Source organism: Amphiura filiformis, chromosome 2 (assembly GCF_039555335.1).
Source record: "Amphiura filiformis chromosome 2, Afil_fr2py, whole genome shotgun sequence".
Taxonomy (NCBI): domain Eukaryota; kingdom Metazoa; phylum Echinodermata; class Ophiuroidea; order Amphilepidida; family Amphiuridae; genus Amphiura; species Amphiura filiformis.
Window position 1 is genome coordinate 21,046,870 of NC_092629.1, and position 18,873 is coordinate 21,065,742.

General features: G+C 35.6%; 1 protein-coding gene across 1 annotated transcript in view; it reads left to right on the forward strand.

The window, feature by feature from the left end:
- Positions 1 to 18,188, forward strand: part of LOC140138961 (uncharacterized) — a 79,647-nt gene extending 61,459 nt beyond the window's left edge. The window contains exons 45-58 of the mRNA XM_072160744.1: positions 216 to 321; positions 1,010 to 1,162; positions 1,597 to 1,792; positions 2,252 to 2,306; positions 2,719 to 2,909; positions 4,310 to 4,649; positions 6,264 to 6,389; positions 7,595 to 7,764; positions 8,111 to 8,227; positions 13,424 to 13,494; positions 14,063 to 14,103; positions 15,105 to 15,201; positions 15,935 to 16,034; positions 16,410 to 18,188. Of these exons, the coding sequence (XP_072016845.1) occupies positions 216 to 321; positions 1,010 to 1,162; positions 1,597 to 1,792; positions 2,252 to 2,306; positions 2,719 to 2,909; positions 4,310 to 4,649; positions 6,264 to 6,389; positions 7,595 to 7,764; positions 8,111 to 8,227; positions 13,424 to 13,494; positions 14,063 to 14,103; positions 15,105 to 15,201; positions 15,935 to 16,034; positions 16,410 to 16,472 (1,826 nt within the window). The 3' untranslated portion in view covers positions 16,473 to 18,188. The remainder of the gene's footprint in view (positions 1 to 215; positions 322 to 1,009; positions 1,163 to 1,596; positions 1,793 to 2,251; positions 2,307 to 2,718; positions 2,910 to 4,309; positions 4,650 to 6,263; positions 6,390 to 7,594; positions 7,765 to 8,110; positions 8,228 to 13,423; positions 13,495 to 14,062; positions 14,104 to 15,104; positions 15,202 to 15,934; positions 16,035 to 16,409) is intronic.
- Positions 18,189 to 18,873: the final 685 nt, after the last annotated feature.

Sequence of the window (18,873 nt, forward strand, 5' to 3'; positions counted from 1 at the left end):
TCATTGAATGAAGCATATCCAATCCAAAGTGAATGAAACAATTAGCATATTCATTAAGTTTTAATATTTTATGATATATTTTGATATTTTATGATATATTAATGAATATTCACTTAAAAGTGAATCTTCATAATATATACAATAATTCAATGAAGCAATGAGCGTAGTATGAATACTTGTCACTTTGGCTGTTACCTGCTTTCTAACCTTTTCAGCTCCATCTGAAGTGTCTACTCCAAAGGCAGTTGGAGGTGTTGACAAAGCAACAAATACATTTATGATAGAGTTAGTACCAGCATCTAAGCGGAATGGACCCATCTCGTAAGTAAAATCGATATATATACAATACTTGTACAAAAACTGTACACAAATATGCACACACCTTCGTTCATAAACAAATGGATAGAAATACATATTCGTTCAGGATCTTTTACAAGCTATACATGCTTGCACACAAACACACGCCACATCCCTCTCCATACTAAAAAGCAAGACCACACTTATACGCATATCCTGCAAAACAGACTATGAATATCAAAATTGTGTTCAGTATGGGGGACTCAAGTTTACTTTGGGTAGAGATGTGCCGGTGAGATTGCCAATTGCCAAAACTGTAACAACTTTTCCCAAAATGTTTGACACATTTTTTTGACAGTTAGGGAAAATCTGATTATTCTTCAGTTGAAAATTTTGAAATTATACATCCATATACCAAAATTGATCTAGAAAAAGGAGTCATTGATATACAAAATGGTCATTAAGGGTTCAGTAATATGTGACGATCCTGTGCGTGGAAAAACACCTTGCATAGTTGTGGTGTACATTGCATATGGATCCGGGAGTGGAAAACAGTAATATTCATTGCTATATCCCGGTGCTATATGCAGATTTTAGTAATGGAACAAGTACATTAATTGCTTATTGTAACTAATGTGTAACATCTTTAAATGCCACACCATACTGTTGTCTTTTCAATGAGAAATACATTTGCTACCAAAACTTCTTTCAGGTGTTACGAAGTAGTCCTGTTTCCGTATGATGCAGAATCGGGAGTCAAAATTGGAAATCACCCAGACGACGTATTTCCGCCAGAACGTGTCAACTCTTATGCACAGTCTGGAGGAGTAGCTGGATCACCATATAGAGCCTTCATTGTTGATGGGTAAGTGTGCTTGTAGGGTTGTCTTCATGAGCAAAGTGGTATCTATGTGCTCAGTTTTTCTAATTGCCTGGATGTTTTTCAAATTATTGTTCTAAGTGCAAGTTTTATTGAATCCATGAAAGAATAAAATAGGATATACCAATGGATGGCAAAATATGAAGCAAATTAATAGCCCATTAGCCTTGTTTTAAGTCTGCAGAAATGTAGGAAATCAAGGGATGTCGAGGATGAGAAGTTTTACATCTGAAATTCAGCCCCTCTACCTCATGAATATTAATCGATTGCAAGTTTTCAAATGTCTTTAAATCAGGTCATCTATTATGGTGCCAAAGAGAGTGACCATAGAAGATGTAAGCGCATCTCAAAGTAATAAAAACATCATAGAAAAGCCCCTCTTTATTGATATTGACCTACCCATAATGTCTTTTAATCAGGTCATCCATTACAGAGCCAAAAAGAGTGACCATAGGAGATGGAAGCGCATCTCGATGTAACGAGAACGCTATAGAAACAACAAGAAGGAAAAGACAAGATGAGTCAGGAGTGAAGATGGCTGAAAATGGAGCCTTGACACCAGGACTTACGTATACAGCGTTTATACGGGCGTATGCAATGGTGAATGAGAATCAGGTAGATGGTTTTACTTTCATCTAAAGTTTTTATTATTATTATTATTTATTTCTCACTGAGTTCCATATTGCCATGTTTCATGTTTTTTCATGTCTCTCTTAACACATCTAACATGTCTAAGGGCCTGTCTCCTGTTTTCTTCCTTTCTTTCTTTTCTCTTTCATTCATTCATTCATTCATTCATTCATTCATTCATTCAATCTTTCTTTCTTTCTTTCTTTCTTTCTTTCTTTCTTTCTTTCTTTCTTTCTTTCTTTCTTTCTTTTCTTCTTTCCTTCATTTATTCATTTTTACTTTCTTTTTCTTGTTTCTTTCTTTCTTCTTTTCTTTCTTTCTCTTGTTCCTATTTTTTCTTCATTCATTCATTCATTCATTCATTTCTTTCTTTCTTTCTTTCTCATTCTTCTCTTTTTACATGAGAGTCTCATTCATTTTTTTGTATCCCCTCTCACGTAATAGGTGCAGTATTCGTCAAGCTCCTTCATGGATCCTGTCTTAATACCAACTGCAGAACGTAAGTATTCATGTTAATCTTTATTTTAAAGAAATAGTAACTCCACTATAGGCCTTAATCGTTATTCGTTCCAGGTCAGTGAAAGTGAAACAGAGTTAGCAATAGACAATATTGGAAATTTATTATCACTATTGTCTTGGTTAAGGGAATGTGAGTATTGGTCTAAAATATTCTTTTAACAGGTTGTGTAAAAAGATTATATTGGAAAATAATAAAGATAGGGAAATAGGCGACTAATTCGACAGGCTAAATACACTAAGAAACATTTACATATATATAAATATAAAGTAAAACTGTCAGTAATAATCTCAATGCAGCAATGCCATTATTTTAGATCATATTTCTTCATCTGTACTCTTCATATGCATGCTCACATATTTCTGTCAATGTTGTGGATGTTTGAAATTTTCAGCTCCTGAACAACAACCAAACCAAAGTACCTTAGACCCACTCGTAATTTACGTAGCCGTTGGTGCAGTTGTAGCAGTCCTCTTTTGTGTGTGTTTCATTGCTGTGTGCATCAGCTGTAGACATAGGCGAAAAAAGAATGTGCCTTTTAAGAGCCGTGGACAAGCGTCACTTATGGGGCCAGATTATGAAATGGTATGTATCTATAAACTGGGATCAAAATAAGGAAGGGATTAGAAACTCTTGGTTGCCTTAGTGTCAGGCTTGAATACAATGATTGGGCTATTCCAGATAAAATCCACACTACCCCAGTGGAAGATTTTGGAAATATCTTCCACATGGGGAGTATTTTTTTCAAATGTAATTGGTCAGGGTTAATCATTTTAAACCCATAATCCCCCTATATTATGGCTTTACCTATATCTTCCACAGCTGGTGTGAGTATTTCAAATGGAAGTTACCCAACTGTCATTACTCTCTATTCTATTCCAAACTCATACTCCCTCTGTGGACGACTTTAGCTAAATCTTTCACAGGGGTAGTGTGAATTTCAACTGTAATAACCCATTACATCGAACTTTCCAGATAACCATGATAACACCAAAATGCACAGTATTTTACAGTGACATAGATTTCCTTTTGACATGGATGGGGTTGGGAACATTTTCTTGAAGTTAATTGACTGCAGCAACTTTTGGCAACAGAATAAGCTAATGGTACCAATCGCGTGAATAAATTTCCAGCATACTATCAATATGGTTATCCTCTTACACATATCAACGTAAAGAGAGCCATGGTAGCTCTGATAATTTTCTAGCTAGTTTTGTTTTTCTTAAATCAAGCTTTAGATGTGGCCCTATAAAATAAATCATGTTAACATTATCTTTTCAAGTTGTTTGTAAAACGAGTTGTGATCGTCACAAATTGAAGCACATTCTAACCAATAATAACATGAAATGTACCAAACATTTTCTTTAATGCCCCTTCAAATACAAAGATTTCCTGATACTGTGCCCCTTGGAAATATCAGAGAGCAGGCCAGACCATGGCCAGACGGTAACATGAGTAGGTTTATTTTAACATGAAGGCATGGATATTCTTGCAAATATGGGCTAACTTTCCCAGGCCATCCAATATGCCATGAACTTTTTGAACTGGTATAGTCAGTTTATACTCTCGTTTCAACATCTGCTTTACAGCCACGCCATAAAAAACAGATGTGGAAATAATAGTATAAACTAAGCAGTAGATACCAGATACCAGTTGTAGTCCTACTAGTTGTAGCATAATGGGGGGCCTAAGGAAAGTTAGCCCATATTTGCAAGACTATCCATGCCTTCAAGGTAAAATAAACCTACTCATATTACCGCCTGGCCACGGTCTGGCCTGCTGGCTGATCTTTCCCTGGAAAAGATGACATTCCAATCATCCCCTTTAAAATAATCTGGGTATAATATATTGCTCTTAAATGTTGGCGTAATGAGCCTGCTATTATGAAAAAGAAGTGACCCACACAAATCAGACTGACAAAGCCACAGGTCCCCACTTCATAAAGTCTGACACAGTCCTTGTTTTGTCCAAATCTCCATACACAGCATATTCGCAGGACTGGCAGCAAATCAAAATTAATACATAGTGTGGAAGACAGTGAGAAACGAAGATCAGCAGCAAGTTTACAAAGCATACAAAGTCAGATTTCTCAATCTAGTGTACGATATCAACCTGATGTCCACATGGAAACCATTAATGAAGGATTCAATCCAGATCAGGATTACACTTATATTACTGATGAAGCGACGGACTATCGGATCATGTGGGATCAGCTTATGCTAGGCCAGACTGTGTTGGGCACTGGTGTGTTTGGTGATGTTATTCAAGGAGTTGTCTTTAAGAAAAATAAAGACACGTCGAAAGTTGCTGTGAGAAAATGGAAGAGTAAGTTGATTTGAAAGTGTTTTGTAGAACAACATTCACCGTTGTGATGAATTACAAGTGTAACACTCCCATGATGGAAATGCATTTAGAGAATGAGGGTATTGTTTTTAGCTGCTGGAGTGCATATATTGTCCTTAATATCCAGAAAGATCAAAATGTCCATAAAACTAATGTTTTGTCTTTTAATGTCCAGAAAGATCAATAAATGTCTATAAAACTAATGTTTTGTCCTTAATATCTTTTTTCTTTAATATCTTTTTTAAGATCAATAATGTCCATAAAACTAATGTTTTGTCTTTTAATGTCCAGAAAGATCAATAAATGTCTATAAAAATAATGTTTTGTCCTTAAATGTCCATAAAGGTCAATAAATGTCCATAAAACTAATGTTTTATCCTTAATATCCAGAAAGATCAATAAATGTCCATAAAACTAATGTTTTGTCTTTTAATGTCCAGAAAGATCAATAAATGTCTATAAAAATAATGTTTTGTCCTTAAATGTCCATAAAGGTCAATAAATGTCCATAAAACTAATGTTTTATCCTTAATATCCAGAAAGATCAATAAATGTCCATAAAACTAATGTTTTGTCTTTTAATATCCAGAAAGATCAATAAATGTCCATAAAGCAAATGTTTGTTTTGTCCTCAATATCCAAAAAAGATCAATAGATATTTGATAAAATTTTATTTCATATATAAATATAAGATCAGTATATCTGGCAAGAAGACTTATTTCAATTCACCTTGCAAGAAGACTTATTTTGTCCACAGGTATCAAGAAAGGTCAATAATTTGTGTATTAGCTAGCAATGTCATTAAATTAAAACTTTCTTTATTAGAAATAAAGAAAGTATTACAAGTATTAGAAATTTTAATCAAATTAAATCCTACAAATGTTTTGTCCTTAGTATCCAGAAAAATCAATAAATGTCTATAAAACTAATGTTTGTTCCTTTAATATCCAGAAAGATCAATAAATGTCCATAAAACTAATGTTTTGTCCTTAATATCCAGAAAGATCAATAAATGTCCATAAAACTAATGTTTTGTCTTTTAATGTCCAGAAAGATCAATAAATGTCCATAAAACTAATGTTTTGTCCTTAATATCCAGAAAGATCAATAAATGTCCATAAAACTAATGTTTTGTCCTTAATATCCAGAAAGGTCAATAAATGTCCATAAAACTAATGTTTTGTCTTTTAATGTCCAGAAAGATCAATAAATGTCCATAAAGCAAATGTTTTGTCTTTTAATGTCCAGAAAGGTCAATAAATGTCCACAAAACTAATGTTTTGTCTTTTAATGTCCAGAAAGATCAATAAATGTCCATAAAACTAATGTTTTGTCTTTTAATATCCAGAAAGATCAATAAATGTCCATAAAGCAAATGTTTGTTTTGTCCTCAATATCCAGAAAGATCAATATATATTTGATAAAATTTTATTTCATATATAAATATAAGATCAATATACCTGGCAAGAAGACTTATTTCAATTTACCTTGCAAGAAGACTTATTTTGTCCACAGATATCAAGAAAGGTCAATAAGTTGTGTATTAGCTATCAATGTCATTAAATTAAAACTTAGTTATTTTCTTATATTTTGCAGTTTCTGAAGCTGATACAGCTCCATTAGCAGCAATGAGGAAGGACTTCATTGCAGAATTTGAAGTCATGAAGAAAATAGGCTATCATCCAAATATTATAGGACTAGTCGGAACATGCAATCATGACGGTATGTCACATATTTATTGTATGTATTTGATTTAAGTATGACCCAAGATTTTTAATGCTTAAGACTTGTTTATCAGGGCGTAGCCAGCTTTCTTGGTGGGTGGGTGCGGGGGTTTTGGGTGCGAAAAAATGCCAGTTGCATCATTTTGACCCGGTATTTGACCTGGGATACATACATATACACTTTTTATTGTGTAAAGTCATCAAGCTTCAAAAATGGCCTCATTCAACTGCTAGTCTACAAATGTCATCTACCTCATCACCTGTAAGAAATGTGGTCAACAATACATTGGTGAAACTAAGAGAGCCCTGAAGTCCCGGTTACTTGAACACTGTGGGGACACTAAACACAACTGAGACAAGCCAGTTGCCAGACACTTCGATCCAGCAGGTCACAGCACTGACGACATCACCATCATGGCCATTGACAGACCTAACAGCAAGAACTACTACCATCGTTTGGCTTTGGAAGCCAAATGGATTAAGACACTGCAGACTACCACACCGAAAAGCATCAACATCAAGGGTCATCAATAATCCCCCCTCCTTTCCTATGGTTTGGTCATGCAGGTCACTGTCCCATACCTTTTTCTCATCACTTTTTGTTCAAAATCGGACCACCTCGGTGGGAGCGGGGGCCAACGCACATAGACGTTGGTACCGCATGGCTGTCCCACCTAGGCGAGCTATGTTGTTCCATGTGCTGGGTTGTGGGGTCAGTGGTCCCCCTTTTCATTAGATGTTGGTCATTTTCAATTTTCCCTACCCTTGTCGATTTCCCCTTTTTGTGACCTGCTTGGCCAACCATATATTTTTTGTGCCTTTCTCCAGTCTTTTTTCACATTTGGCTCTCCATACATTGCCTGCTGTTATGGCCTTTCACACCTGTCCCAACCCACTTAAGACTCCACTGTTATTCAGATGTATTTTATTTTCTGCTGTTATAATCAATGCAGCTTTTTATCTTCATTTTTGATCAGAGCTGGTCTCCACTATACTGAGAGCAGGTCTCTTATTTTATCCCTTTGAGAAAGAAAAGTTTTGTCTTTTCGAAACGTCGGGTTTTTAATTTTGTTTATATGTCTTATGTTACTCCCCCATTGGATGTTGTGTCATATTTTCCCTGTTTTTAACTTTAATAGCAGAGGTTGTAATATTTTTTTATAAAGAAACTATTTAATATTTTCAAACATTTCATACTTTCAGGATTCATGTATGTAGCCACCGAACTAGCCGCCAATGGCAACTTACGGGCGTTTCTACGTAAGAGTCGTCGTTCACTTAATGGTCAGAACTCGTCTACTATTCCATCTCAGCAACTGTTTCGATTCGCAACAGATATAGCTGCAGGGATGGAGCATCTAGCGAGCAAAGGGGTGAGGGATTGTGGCAAAGTTTTTATTCCTATAATCTAAGATTTTATTCCTATAGTCACTGGGAAGAAAGAAACCTATGTAGGAAAAAATGTCCAATAACGAAACCTTATATGCAATGATTTTGTCATTTTGCATAGCCATAAAGTGGTTAAAACTTAAACATAATTTACATAGAAATGGTATTGGTTTTGCAGTATTCTAGTGAAGTATATAGACCGAAAATGGGTCATTATATTCACTTTTTTAATTTGGGTTTTTCTATTTAATTATATTAAATACTTCAAAAAAACGTATATTACAGGGGAAATTAGTAAAGAATTTCTGCAATCCGTTCATCTTTTGCTAGATTATTCACCGGGACTTAGCAGCCAGGAACATCTTATTAAATGAAGCATTGAGGGCTAAAATATCAGATTTTGGTATGGCGAAGGAGGGTGAGGATACTTACGTGAAGACATCAAAGGTAAGAGCACCATTGATATGTAAGAAGATAAGAGTTTGTTGAAGGGAATAATAGAGTCTGTTTGTTTATTTTATTTCTTCTTTAACCTGGAAAACTAAATCAGTTAAAAACACAATGTATCACCTGTTCTGTTTGAGGCCCCATGGAAAAGTATATGCAGTGAATCAATAGAACAATATTTCTAATACATATGGGTGTATTTCTAAATACATTTGGATATATTCCCAATATATTTGGGTGTATTCCTCATACAATTTGGGTGTATTCCTAATACATTTTGGTGTATGCTTAATACATTTTGGTGTATTCCTAATACATTTTGGGTGTGTTTTGGATGTAGTCTGCTTGATAAGGCGCTTGTTTGATAAGGCGCCTAATAAGTGTCATTTTATTATTATTATTAGTCTTAATAGACGTGTATTCCTAATACATCTGGGTGTATGCTTATTACATTTGGGTGTATTCCTAATACATCTGGGTGTATGCTTATTACATTTGGGTGTATTCCTAATACATCTGGGTGTATGCTTATTACATTTGGGTGTATTCCTAATACATCTGGGTGTATGCTTATTACATTTGGGTGTATTCCTAATACATCTGGGTGTATGCTTATTACATTTGGGTGTATTCCTAATACATCTGGGTGTATGCTTATTACATTTGGGTGTATTCCTAATACATCTGGGTGTATGCTTATTACATTTGGGTGTATTCCTAATACATCTGGGTGTATGCTTATTACATTTGGGTGTATTCCTAATACATCTGGGTGTATGCTTATTACATTTGGGTGTATTCCTAATACATCTGGGTGTATGCTTATTACATTTGGGTGTATTCCTAATACATCTGGGTGTATGCTTATTACATTTGGGTGTATTCCTAATACATCTGGGTGTATGCTTATTACATTTGGGTGCATTCCTAATACATCTGGGTGTATGCTTATTACATTTGGGTGCATTCCTAATACATCTGGGTGTATGCTTATTACATTTGGGTGTATTCCTAATACATCTGGGTGTATGCTTATTACATTTGGGTGTATTCCTAATACATCTGGGTGTATGCTTATTACATTTGGGTGCATTCCTAATACATCTGGGTGTATGCTTATTACATTTGGGTGCATTCCTAATACATCTGGGTGTATGCTTATTACATTTGGGTGCATTCCTAATACATCTGGGTGTATGCTTATTACATTTGGGTGTATTCCTAATACATCTGGGTGTATGCTTATTACATTTGGGTGCATTCCTAATACATCTGGGTGTATGCTTATTACATTTGGGTGCATTCCTAATACATCTGGGTGTATGCTTATTACATTTGGGTGCATTCCTAATACATCTGGGTGTATGCTTATTACATTTGGGTGCATTCCTAATACATCTGGGTGTATGCTTATTACATTTGGGTGTATTCCTAATACATCTGGGTGTATGCTTATTACATTTGGGTGCATTCCTAATACATCTGGGTGTATGCTTATTACATTTGGGTGTATTCCTAATACATTTGAGTGTATTTCCTGATACATTGTGGGTGTATTCCAAATACATAAAATTCAATGTATATTGACTATAATTTTATTACGTATTTCTTGGCCATGGTGGAACACTGAGCAACGCTTGTAGCTTCACGAAAACACGCGAGCGTACATCGCTATCGACAAGCGAATTTGACCTCGATCGTGTGCATGTACATTAAATCTGTGCATGCACGGTTAGATTAAGTTCACTACCTATTTCACAGATACGCATGGATATTTTTTTCGGCCATGTTTTCTAGTTTCGAGAGCGGGACCGAGACTCAGGCTAGCAAATGTCATGTGCCTCGCGTTGCGCAGCTTCGATAAGCAATGCATTTCATTCACCAGAAAAAGTTGCAGCATGCCGTCAAATATAAACAAATAAACAGACGTCGTCTGCTGCCCAAACGATGACGTAACGACCATTTTAAACATACAAAGACATGGTTTAGTAAATAACTAGTGTATTAAAATGTAATAAAACATACTTTGCGTTTGTATCATATTTTTCTGTGTGTTTTCCTTTTTTGACCAGTATATTTGAACAAATGTGGTAACAAGGTCAAGGTCAAACCACTTTGGTTTAATGGGGGTGGGAGGTTCAATTCCCCCATATTCAGGCAATCAAATGACTCTGACCCCCTCAAATGAAACCCCAGACCCCAAACACAAGGAATTTCCCTTAATATTTTGTTGTTGTCACATTTTCAATCATCACAATGAGTCAAGTTCACCTTGCCCCATGAAATTTATTAAATTTAAAGACCCCACTGGAACAGACCCCTACTGCCCCATGCCTTATGAAAAACCCTATTTAATTCACATTGACTGCCCCTGGTTACGGATGGTGTCATCTTTTATTTACAGTCATTCAGTCAATTAATAAAGGATTTATCTTGGATTAATCAACCCAAAAATGTCAGTCGGCACAAGTGCATCACTGTGCAAGCAAGCACAGCAAATCATATCCAATGTATGGGATTATTTCTTAACAAAGGAAACGGAGCAGCGAAGCTTTGGACTTCCGAAAGATAAGAGTGCTATCCAGAACACTATGGAAGCAACCGGGATTAAATCTAGGTCAACCCTCTACAAGATTAGAAAACATGGACCTAAATCTCCAGTGAAAAGAGGACCCAAAAGGAAGCGGATAGTCGACAGCGTAGATGATTTTGATCGAGGTGTTATCAGGCGGCTAATTAGCAATATGTACATAGAGAAGAAGTGGCCAACAATTAACTCAATATATGATGAGGTCAAGATTGCAATCAACTTCCAAGGTAGCAAGTCATCACTAAGAACAATTTTAAAAGACATGGGCTACAAATATAGCAAGAGGCCGGAAAGACTTGTTAAAGAAAGGCCAGACATTGTTGCCAAAAGACACGACTACCTGAGTAAAATGAAACAAATTAGACAGCTTACCAACTGCCCTGTCGTGTATTTAGACGAAACATTCCTCCACCAGAATCATACAAAGTCCAAATGCTGGGTAATTGCTGGATCAGGAGGATTTCTTATTCCAACCGGAAAGGGAAGCAGGTTAATTATTTTGCACGCTGGGTCAAAAGAAGGATTTGTTGAAGATGCTCTCCTTTCATTTCAATCCAAGACGGGATCTAGTGATTACCACGATGAAATGAATGGCAACGTTTTTCTGGAATGGTTTACCCATCAATTTCTGCCAAATATACCCCAACACACTGTCATCGTCATGGACAATGCACCTTATCATTCAGTTCAGGAGGAACGAATACCGACGATGAACACAAAGAAAGCCGAAATGCAAGAGTGGCTAACAGCTCAAAATGTAGATTGGTGTCCAACCATGATCAAGGTGCAGCTTTATGCACTTATTCAGATGCACAAACCAAGGTGTACGAAGATGGTCATTGACGAACTGGCAAGATCCCATGGTCACTATATTCTGCGACTGCCCCCTTACCATTGTGAGTTGAATCCTATCGAACTGATTTGGGGGCAAGTCAAAGGTGACGTTGCAACAAAAAACTCAACGTTCAAGATGGTAGACGTTAAAAAGCACCTTGAAAATGCACTAGCAAATGTAACGCCTGAAAATTGGGCTAAAGCCGAGCAGCATGTCATCAAACTTGAAGAAGAAATGTACAATAATGAAGTCAGAATTGACACAACACTACCGGAGGACCAATTGAACAGCTTCAGATTCCAAATTGAAGTCGACGATAGCAGCAGCGAAGAGTCCGACTCGGACTCTGAAGATGACGATGCCTATGCCAGTGCACCAGAGTTCCCCGCTTGGAGTTTGAGTGAAGTGTAAACAGGTAAGTCAGATTATAATTTACAAATTGTCCTTACAATTACATGAAATTCAACATGCATGCACATGATCATCATAGGGTAGTGCGCTTGTACACAATGTTTTTCATGATTTACTTCATTGATTTTGAATAGTGCAAATCCTCGACCTGCTGACCAGTCGAGTACGTGTCGCATAAATAATCCTACCTGCAAAAAGCAGTCATTTCTTCTGCACTGCAAGTGCAAGTTGAGCTGCTCACAAATACACAATATGCAATCGATCCAAGGTTTATCAAATCAGTTTGTTGTTTACTTTGTGACTTGCAAGTGTCACTCGCGTAAATACGCGAGTGACACTTGCAAGTCACGAAGTAAACAACAAACAAAAAATCAACTCGACGAGGCATGTTTGAACTGCATTCTCATGATTCTTGAGCTAGCTCACTCACTCAGATCCGGTCAACTGCTTCGTTTTCTCGGATTTTACAGCATATCATAGCACATACACGTTATGATAGTAATCCCAATCATCATCGAGTGCTCATAGAAGCAGAAACATATAATATGATCCATGAATTGGTGCAAATATTGTAAATGATCCATTAAATTTCGCCAACATCGCGGTAAAATTATTTACATCTTCCACATGTCTCTGTACTGTACGCCAGCCGTATATCGGCCTGTATTTTAAAGTACGGCGATGTACGTGATGACCTCTGTCAACTAACCAATCACATAACGGCAGGGTTAAGGTCATCAATGATCGAGGTCACTGCGCCGTACAGTGTATAGACGCTTAGTACGCTACATGGACGCAATAGAAGTGTTCCAGGTTGGCCAAGAAATTCGTAATAAAACAGTAGTACGAGGAACTTATTGCTTATCGTAGGAGCAACATATTAAATAACAAAAGTGTCAATAAAGGTGGACCAATATGACAATAGCCTTATTTACTACCTGCAAATGTATTGGTAATGTAATGGGAATACATCCACATGAGTTATTAGGAATACGTCCAAATGTAATGGGAATACACCCAATGACCCACATGTATTACCAATACTCAGATGCATTAGGAATACACAAAAACTTAATTACAAATACACCCAAATGTATTAGGAATACACCCAAATGTATTAGGAATACACCAAAATGTATTAGGAATACACCCAAATGTATTAGGAATACACCGAAATGTATTTGAAACATACCCAAATGTATTAAGAATACACCTAAATTGACAATGACACAGCCAAAAGTTGACCTGAATTTGTGGTCAATGAAGTTTATTCATTCAGTCATAAGAAGCTAGTTCATACACACTTATTGTAGTTGAAGGACAGTGGCCGCCTGATATAAAATTTCTTAATTTCTTGCAGGCGCGGGTTCCAGTTCGATGGATGGCCCCAGAATCATTGGAACGGAAAGTCTACACTACAAAATCTGACGTGTAAGAAATATTTCAAATTTATCATCATATACGATTCCATTATCATCTTGGGACAACATTGTTGACAAAGCAACTTTTCAATAAACATGGACTAATTGTCGACAAAGGCTAGTCATTAAAAATATTAGAGATAAACTTAAGATCACAATTATTTACCATGAAATAAAAAAAGAAGAAGCAATAATTGAGCACAAGATAACAATGATAGGGTGGATTAATATAACTTCATTTTGTAATGGTATTAAAGTTACCAATATGATAATATGTAATTGACAGTAATAAACGACCCATAACGTGGTCTCTGAACTTAATATGTGGACCCCGGGCGTGGACCTTATTGATGTATTGCTTTGTTGATAACTTGCAGACGTCGGATCTTGAGATTTGACGATTGTCAATAATGAAAATTCTTCTGGATATAGGCCCTATTATCACCCCTTTTATTGTCAGCATGATGACATGCAGTGGTCCCAAATATTTTCAAAGCCAAGCCACAGGGGTGTAAGGATTTCAAATAATAGCCTATTCTAAGCTCAAATAACACCAGTCTTGTTTCCTTCTTGTATAGATGGTCTTTTGGTATCTTGTTGTGGGAAATAGCCACACTGGGTAAGTATTATGAGCCAAACAAAATCTCATCTCCAATGGAACAATTCATTGACCTTCACTTGACAATCATATTTCAAACTTTGACCTCAAGTTGTGCAATTCTGTAGATTGAGCCCTGAGTATGAATTTTTGAACCTGACATATCAAACTTTTGTTATGTGAATGTACAAACATTAAGGGTAAAGAACTACCCTGAGTTATAGGCAAAAATTGTGGAGATGAAGAAAAAGAACAAGAAGAACAAGAACTCGAAAGAAAAGAACAAGAAGAAAATGAAAGACAAAAAAAAAAACCTGTGCCCTGACAGATGGACACAAATTGTTGAAGAAAAAGAAGAGGAGGCAGAGTATGAGAGTAAGAAGATGCAAAGGTAGAAGAAGAGAAGCAGAACAAAAAGAAGTAGTGGTGGAGGAGAATAAAGAGGACTACAAGGAGGAGATCGAGAGGACAGAACAGTCCAGTTTTAACATGTTTAAAGTCACTATACTGTGCACAAAAATAAACAAAAGCAATATCTTAAAGACACTGACCTAATTTACAAAAAAGAATTAGTCAATGATGCAGAATTTTGTTCTGCATATTGTGCAAGTGATACCTAACTTGGCACGATGCCACTTTATTTTCCAAGTTATACCAATACAGTGATGTAAGTGTTCAGGCTTTTTATGACATTTTTCAGTAGATATCCACAAAAAAGCTTATTCCCAAAATTTCAGTTGATTCCGATTTTGCGTTTGCGGGTTATGCATGATTATGTGTATTACACTGCTCCATAGACAATGTGTTGTAATTTCGTTCTGATTCAAATTTCACAATATCTTTGCTGAACGAATTAATCTGCAGAAATTTTTTGTACATTTAAACATTATGTAGCCAGAGGTTTCCAGTGATATAAAAATCTCAACTTTTTTAAAGAAAAGTGGGGGGGATGATGCTGTGGATCACAAAACGCCCTTTTAATCTTGTGGTTATTAATCTTATCAATGGGTCCTATTTAATAGGTGGTACTCCATATCCGAATGAAGACCCGAAGTACATGATTCCATTACTGAGATCTGGATACAGGATGTCTAAGCCAAACAACTGTCTAAATGAAATGTAAGTATGCAATAGACATGATCCCATTCTGTAGCGTAGCCAGGATATTAGTGTGAGGGGCAAAGCAAAATGTTCGTCCCATTATTTTTTTTGTCCAAGTTTTAGTCATTTTAAGGACACACTACTCTTTGCTGTCCTCATTTTCTCCCTGAAAAAATGTGGGGTATTCCTCCCGGCTACACCCATGGTTCCATTACTGAGATCAGGATACAGGATATCTAAGTCAAATGCCTGACATAATTCCATTACTGATATCTGGATACAGGATGTCTGTCCGAATGAAATGTGTTAAAAACGTTATCATGACCTTTATATAATCCAACATTGAAAGTCAAAGAAAAAAAATTAAAATGTTCTGACCAAAACGTGTTTAAAACATGGTTTTAAAAACATTTTTGTGTTTCCTGGGTAGATGATGTCCAATGTACATATCCATTAGACATTTGATTACTGAGATCTGAATACAATGAATACAGAATGTACAAAAACCTTCCGATTTCACATAATAACCTGGATATAGATGGCGTGCATTTACTAAATTGTCTATTTACTAGTTTCTTAATATTATGGTGGCATTTGTGGCTTGCATAACCCATCATAAATAATTTAAACAATCAAAATAGTAATTTTAAAAATCTAAACAATCAAAAATGTTATAAAAACGTTTTGTGTTTGCCAGGATGTATTTTTGTTTCATCTATAAAATAATGCTTCTATTTCTTGTATTTCCCAGGTATGCAATCATGACACAGTGCTGGCATAAAGACCCTGAAGAGAGACCGCCATTTGATGAACTCACTCCCAAGCTCTACAGAATGCTAGAGGATGAAGAAGTAAGTCTATTCACTGAGGAAGAGTTCAGGAAGCCCTATCTCACATGGGGAAAATATAAGATCACTCAAAATTGACCAAACTGTTATAGTCAGAGTATAATAGTGAATAAAATTTAAATAGAAAGCCAGCCTCAATGTAGAAGAGGTCTTGTAATTAGTTTGGGTCACCGTGAAAGGCATTTTTAGGATCACGCTTTGCATCCATGTTACATGACAGTTCACCAAACCATCAATGATGAGTGCATACTGAAACAGCAAAAAAACATTAACTCATATAACTCCTGTCAATTACAGTCAGAGTATTATAGTGAAAAATAGCTGTAAATCACAGTAAGTTTTTGTAACCAATATTTTCTTCATTCTTTAATTCTACAGACATACCTGAGCACAATACCAAACGTGGGATTCACCTTTGAACCAATCGTTGAGCTAGAATAAATGGAATCATCAAGAACTAAACTTGGTAGTACAAGTGAAGACTAATTCAGATGCAAAAAAAAAAAGATATGTGCACTTTTAACAGAATTGGGATATTGCCACCAACTTGTGCCCTATAATGCTGGCTTTATACCTTAAATTAATATTTTTTGAAAATATGATCAAAAGTAGCACATAATTTTCTTCATATTTAACCAGTTATATTTACCAACATCTGAAATAAGAGAAAATGTATATATCTTTTCTTGCATCTGAACCCTTCAAGCTTAAAATGACAAAATACAGATGCTGTAAATTAGAATTGGGCCATTACATTAAAATACATACACCCCCTGGAAGATATGACTTTAATCTTCCACACAGGAAGTGCAAGTCTTAAATGGGGTTATTGAGATCTCTATCTTTCATAGGGGGTATATGGATATCAACCTGAATAGCACCAGGAATGGCTGTATAGTGAATCGGCTGACATTTTGCCTAAAACTGACTTGTACCTAAAGATTATTATTTTGACTGGGAGTGCATGTGTAACAATTACTCCTCACCCCACCACATACACACTTTTTCATGATTTTTCGCTTTGAGCATTAGGTGGCGGGGCAACTAAGTGTGTGTGGGGGATTACCATTTTAAAAGCTTTTCTTGTAACATATCTTTAAGAGGATTCACCACCACAAAATGGTGCTTTTTTAGAGACACATTTTTATGTATTTTATTATAACTCATGTTATAAACATGTAGCTATACCTAAGAAAAATATTTTTTATTACTCCAGAGATGTTAATATTTTCTTGTATACATTTGTACATGTCCTTAATCTTTCACACAGGGAGTGTGAATCTCAAATGAGGTTACCTAATTGGTGATGCCATTTGAGATCAACACCCCTGTGTGTGAGATTAACATGATTAAGGTCATGTCTTCCAGGAGGCATATGGATTTCAATTGGAATAACCTATTTTCCATGTAGTTTTTAATGGGGGTAACCAAACATTTTGGATCGAATGTCCAGGCAGTGCAGCAAGTTCCCCTGAGCCATCTTATCATAAAAATTGCAAACTTGTGCACACTCATTATAAAGGTAACATTGAAATCCATACACACCCTACGGAAGACATGACCTTTTAAAGTTTTACAACCCTATAAAAAAGGTTGAATCTTGAATCTTATACATAGTTGATTACGGCACCACAGAAATAGACATCACTCCAATGCTACAGACAAGTGATGAGGATTTGACCCATGAAATGGGCAGATCTTCTCAAAACAGTAAAAACAAGGCAGCTGATTCCTATGAAACACAAAAATGTTCTTAAAATGTTTTAATAAAATTTACATGTCTGGTTATATAAAGGTCATGAATACGTTTTTAAAACATGATTGTAAAATATTTTCAACAGCTATACAACATTTTGTGGGAAGGTTTTGCAACACCACCACATTAACATTATTTCTGTAAAATGTGTGTTTGCTGGGTTGGTCATACATATACTCCTCGCCAGCAAAAAAAAAAAACTTTTACAGAAATAGTTTAAATGTCAGGTTCTTCAAAGGGTATAAAACATTTTAACATTGAGAAATCATCTTTGAAAACATGATGGAAAATAACATAATGTTATCAATAATGTTGACAAAATATTTTGCATAAATGCATTGCTAAAAATATTTTACAATAACATTTTGACATTTTTAAAATGTTGTTACAGTGTCTTTTTTTATAAAAATGTTTTAATAAATGTTTTTACAACTTATCTATATAACCCAACATTTCCGTCATTAAAACCTTTTGCCTAAAACAAATTTTAAACATATTTATAACTTGTAAGATAGCATTTTTGGGTTTGCTTGATATATAATAGCAAGTAAGAAATAAATTCAGTTGATGTTTCTAATTTTTTGAGCTGCAGAAATCTTGAATGCAATATTGTTTAATTATAGATGTTAAATATTATTGAATATCATGATATTAAAGAGTACTATAATATTTTGTACATACATGTATCTTAAATTCAAATGAAATGGGTAATACATGTTGTCACTTTTTTTCTATTCTCATGATGAGCCCCAGGTATAAACCATTCCTTTTGTTCAGTGGTGCAGGGATGTATATGGCAAGGGTGGGCAACAACATAGCCATTTCCTAAAAATCCATCTGGTCCTTGGACAGGTGGAGGAGGGCTTGCATGTGGTATCGAACCTTTAGCGGGGTTTAAGTCCCTGGAATAGTCATCATCCAATTCCGAAAATACACCTTTACCCCCTTCCTATGAAAGAGTTTTTGCTACGCTGCCGGTACTGCTTTTGTATTACTCATTATAGATGGTGATTTTATCATGCTCACTATCTCTACCCTGTGTAAAAATATCCCCCCTAAAGTTACACAAAATTTGGTTGCATAAAT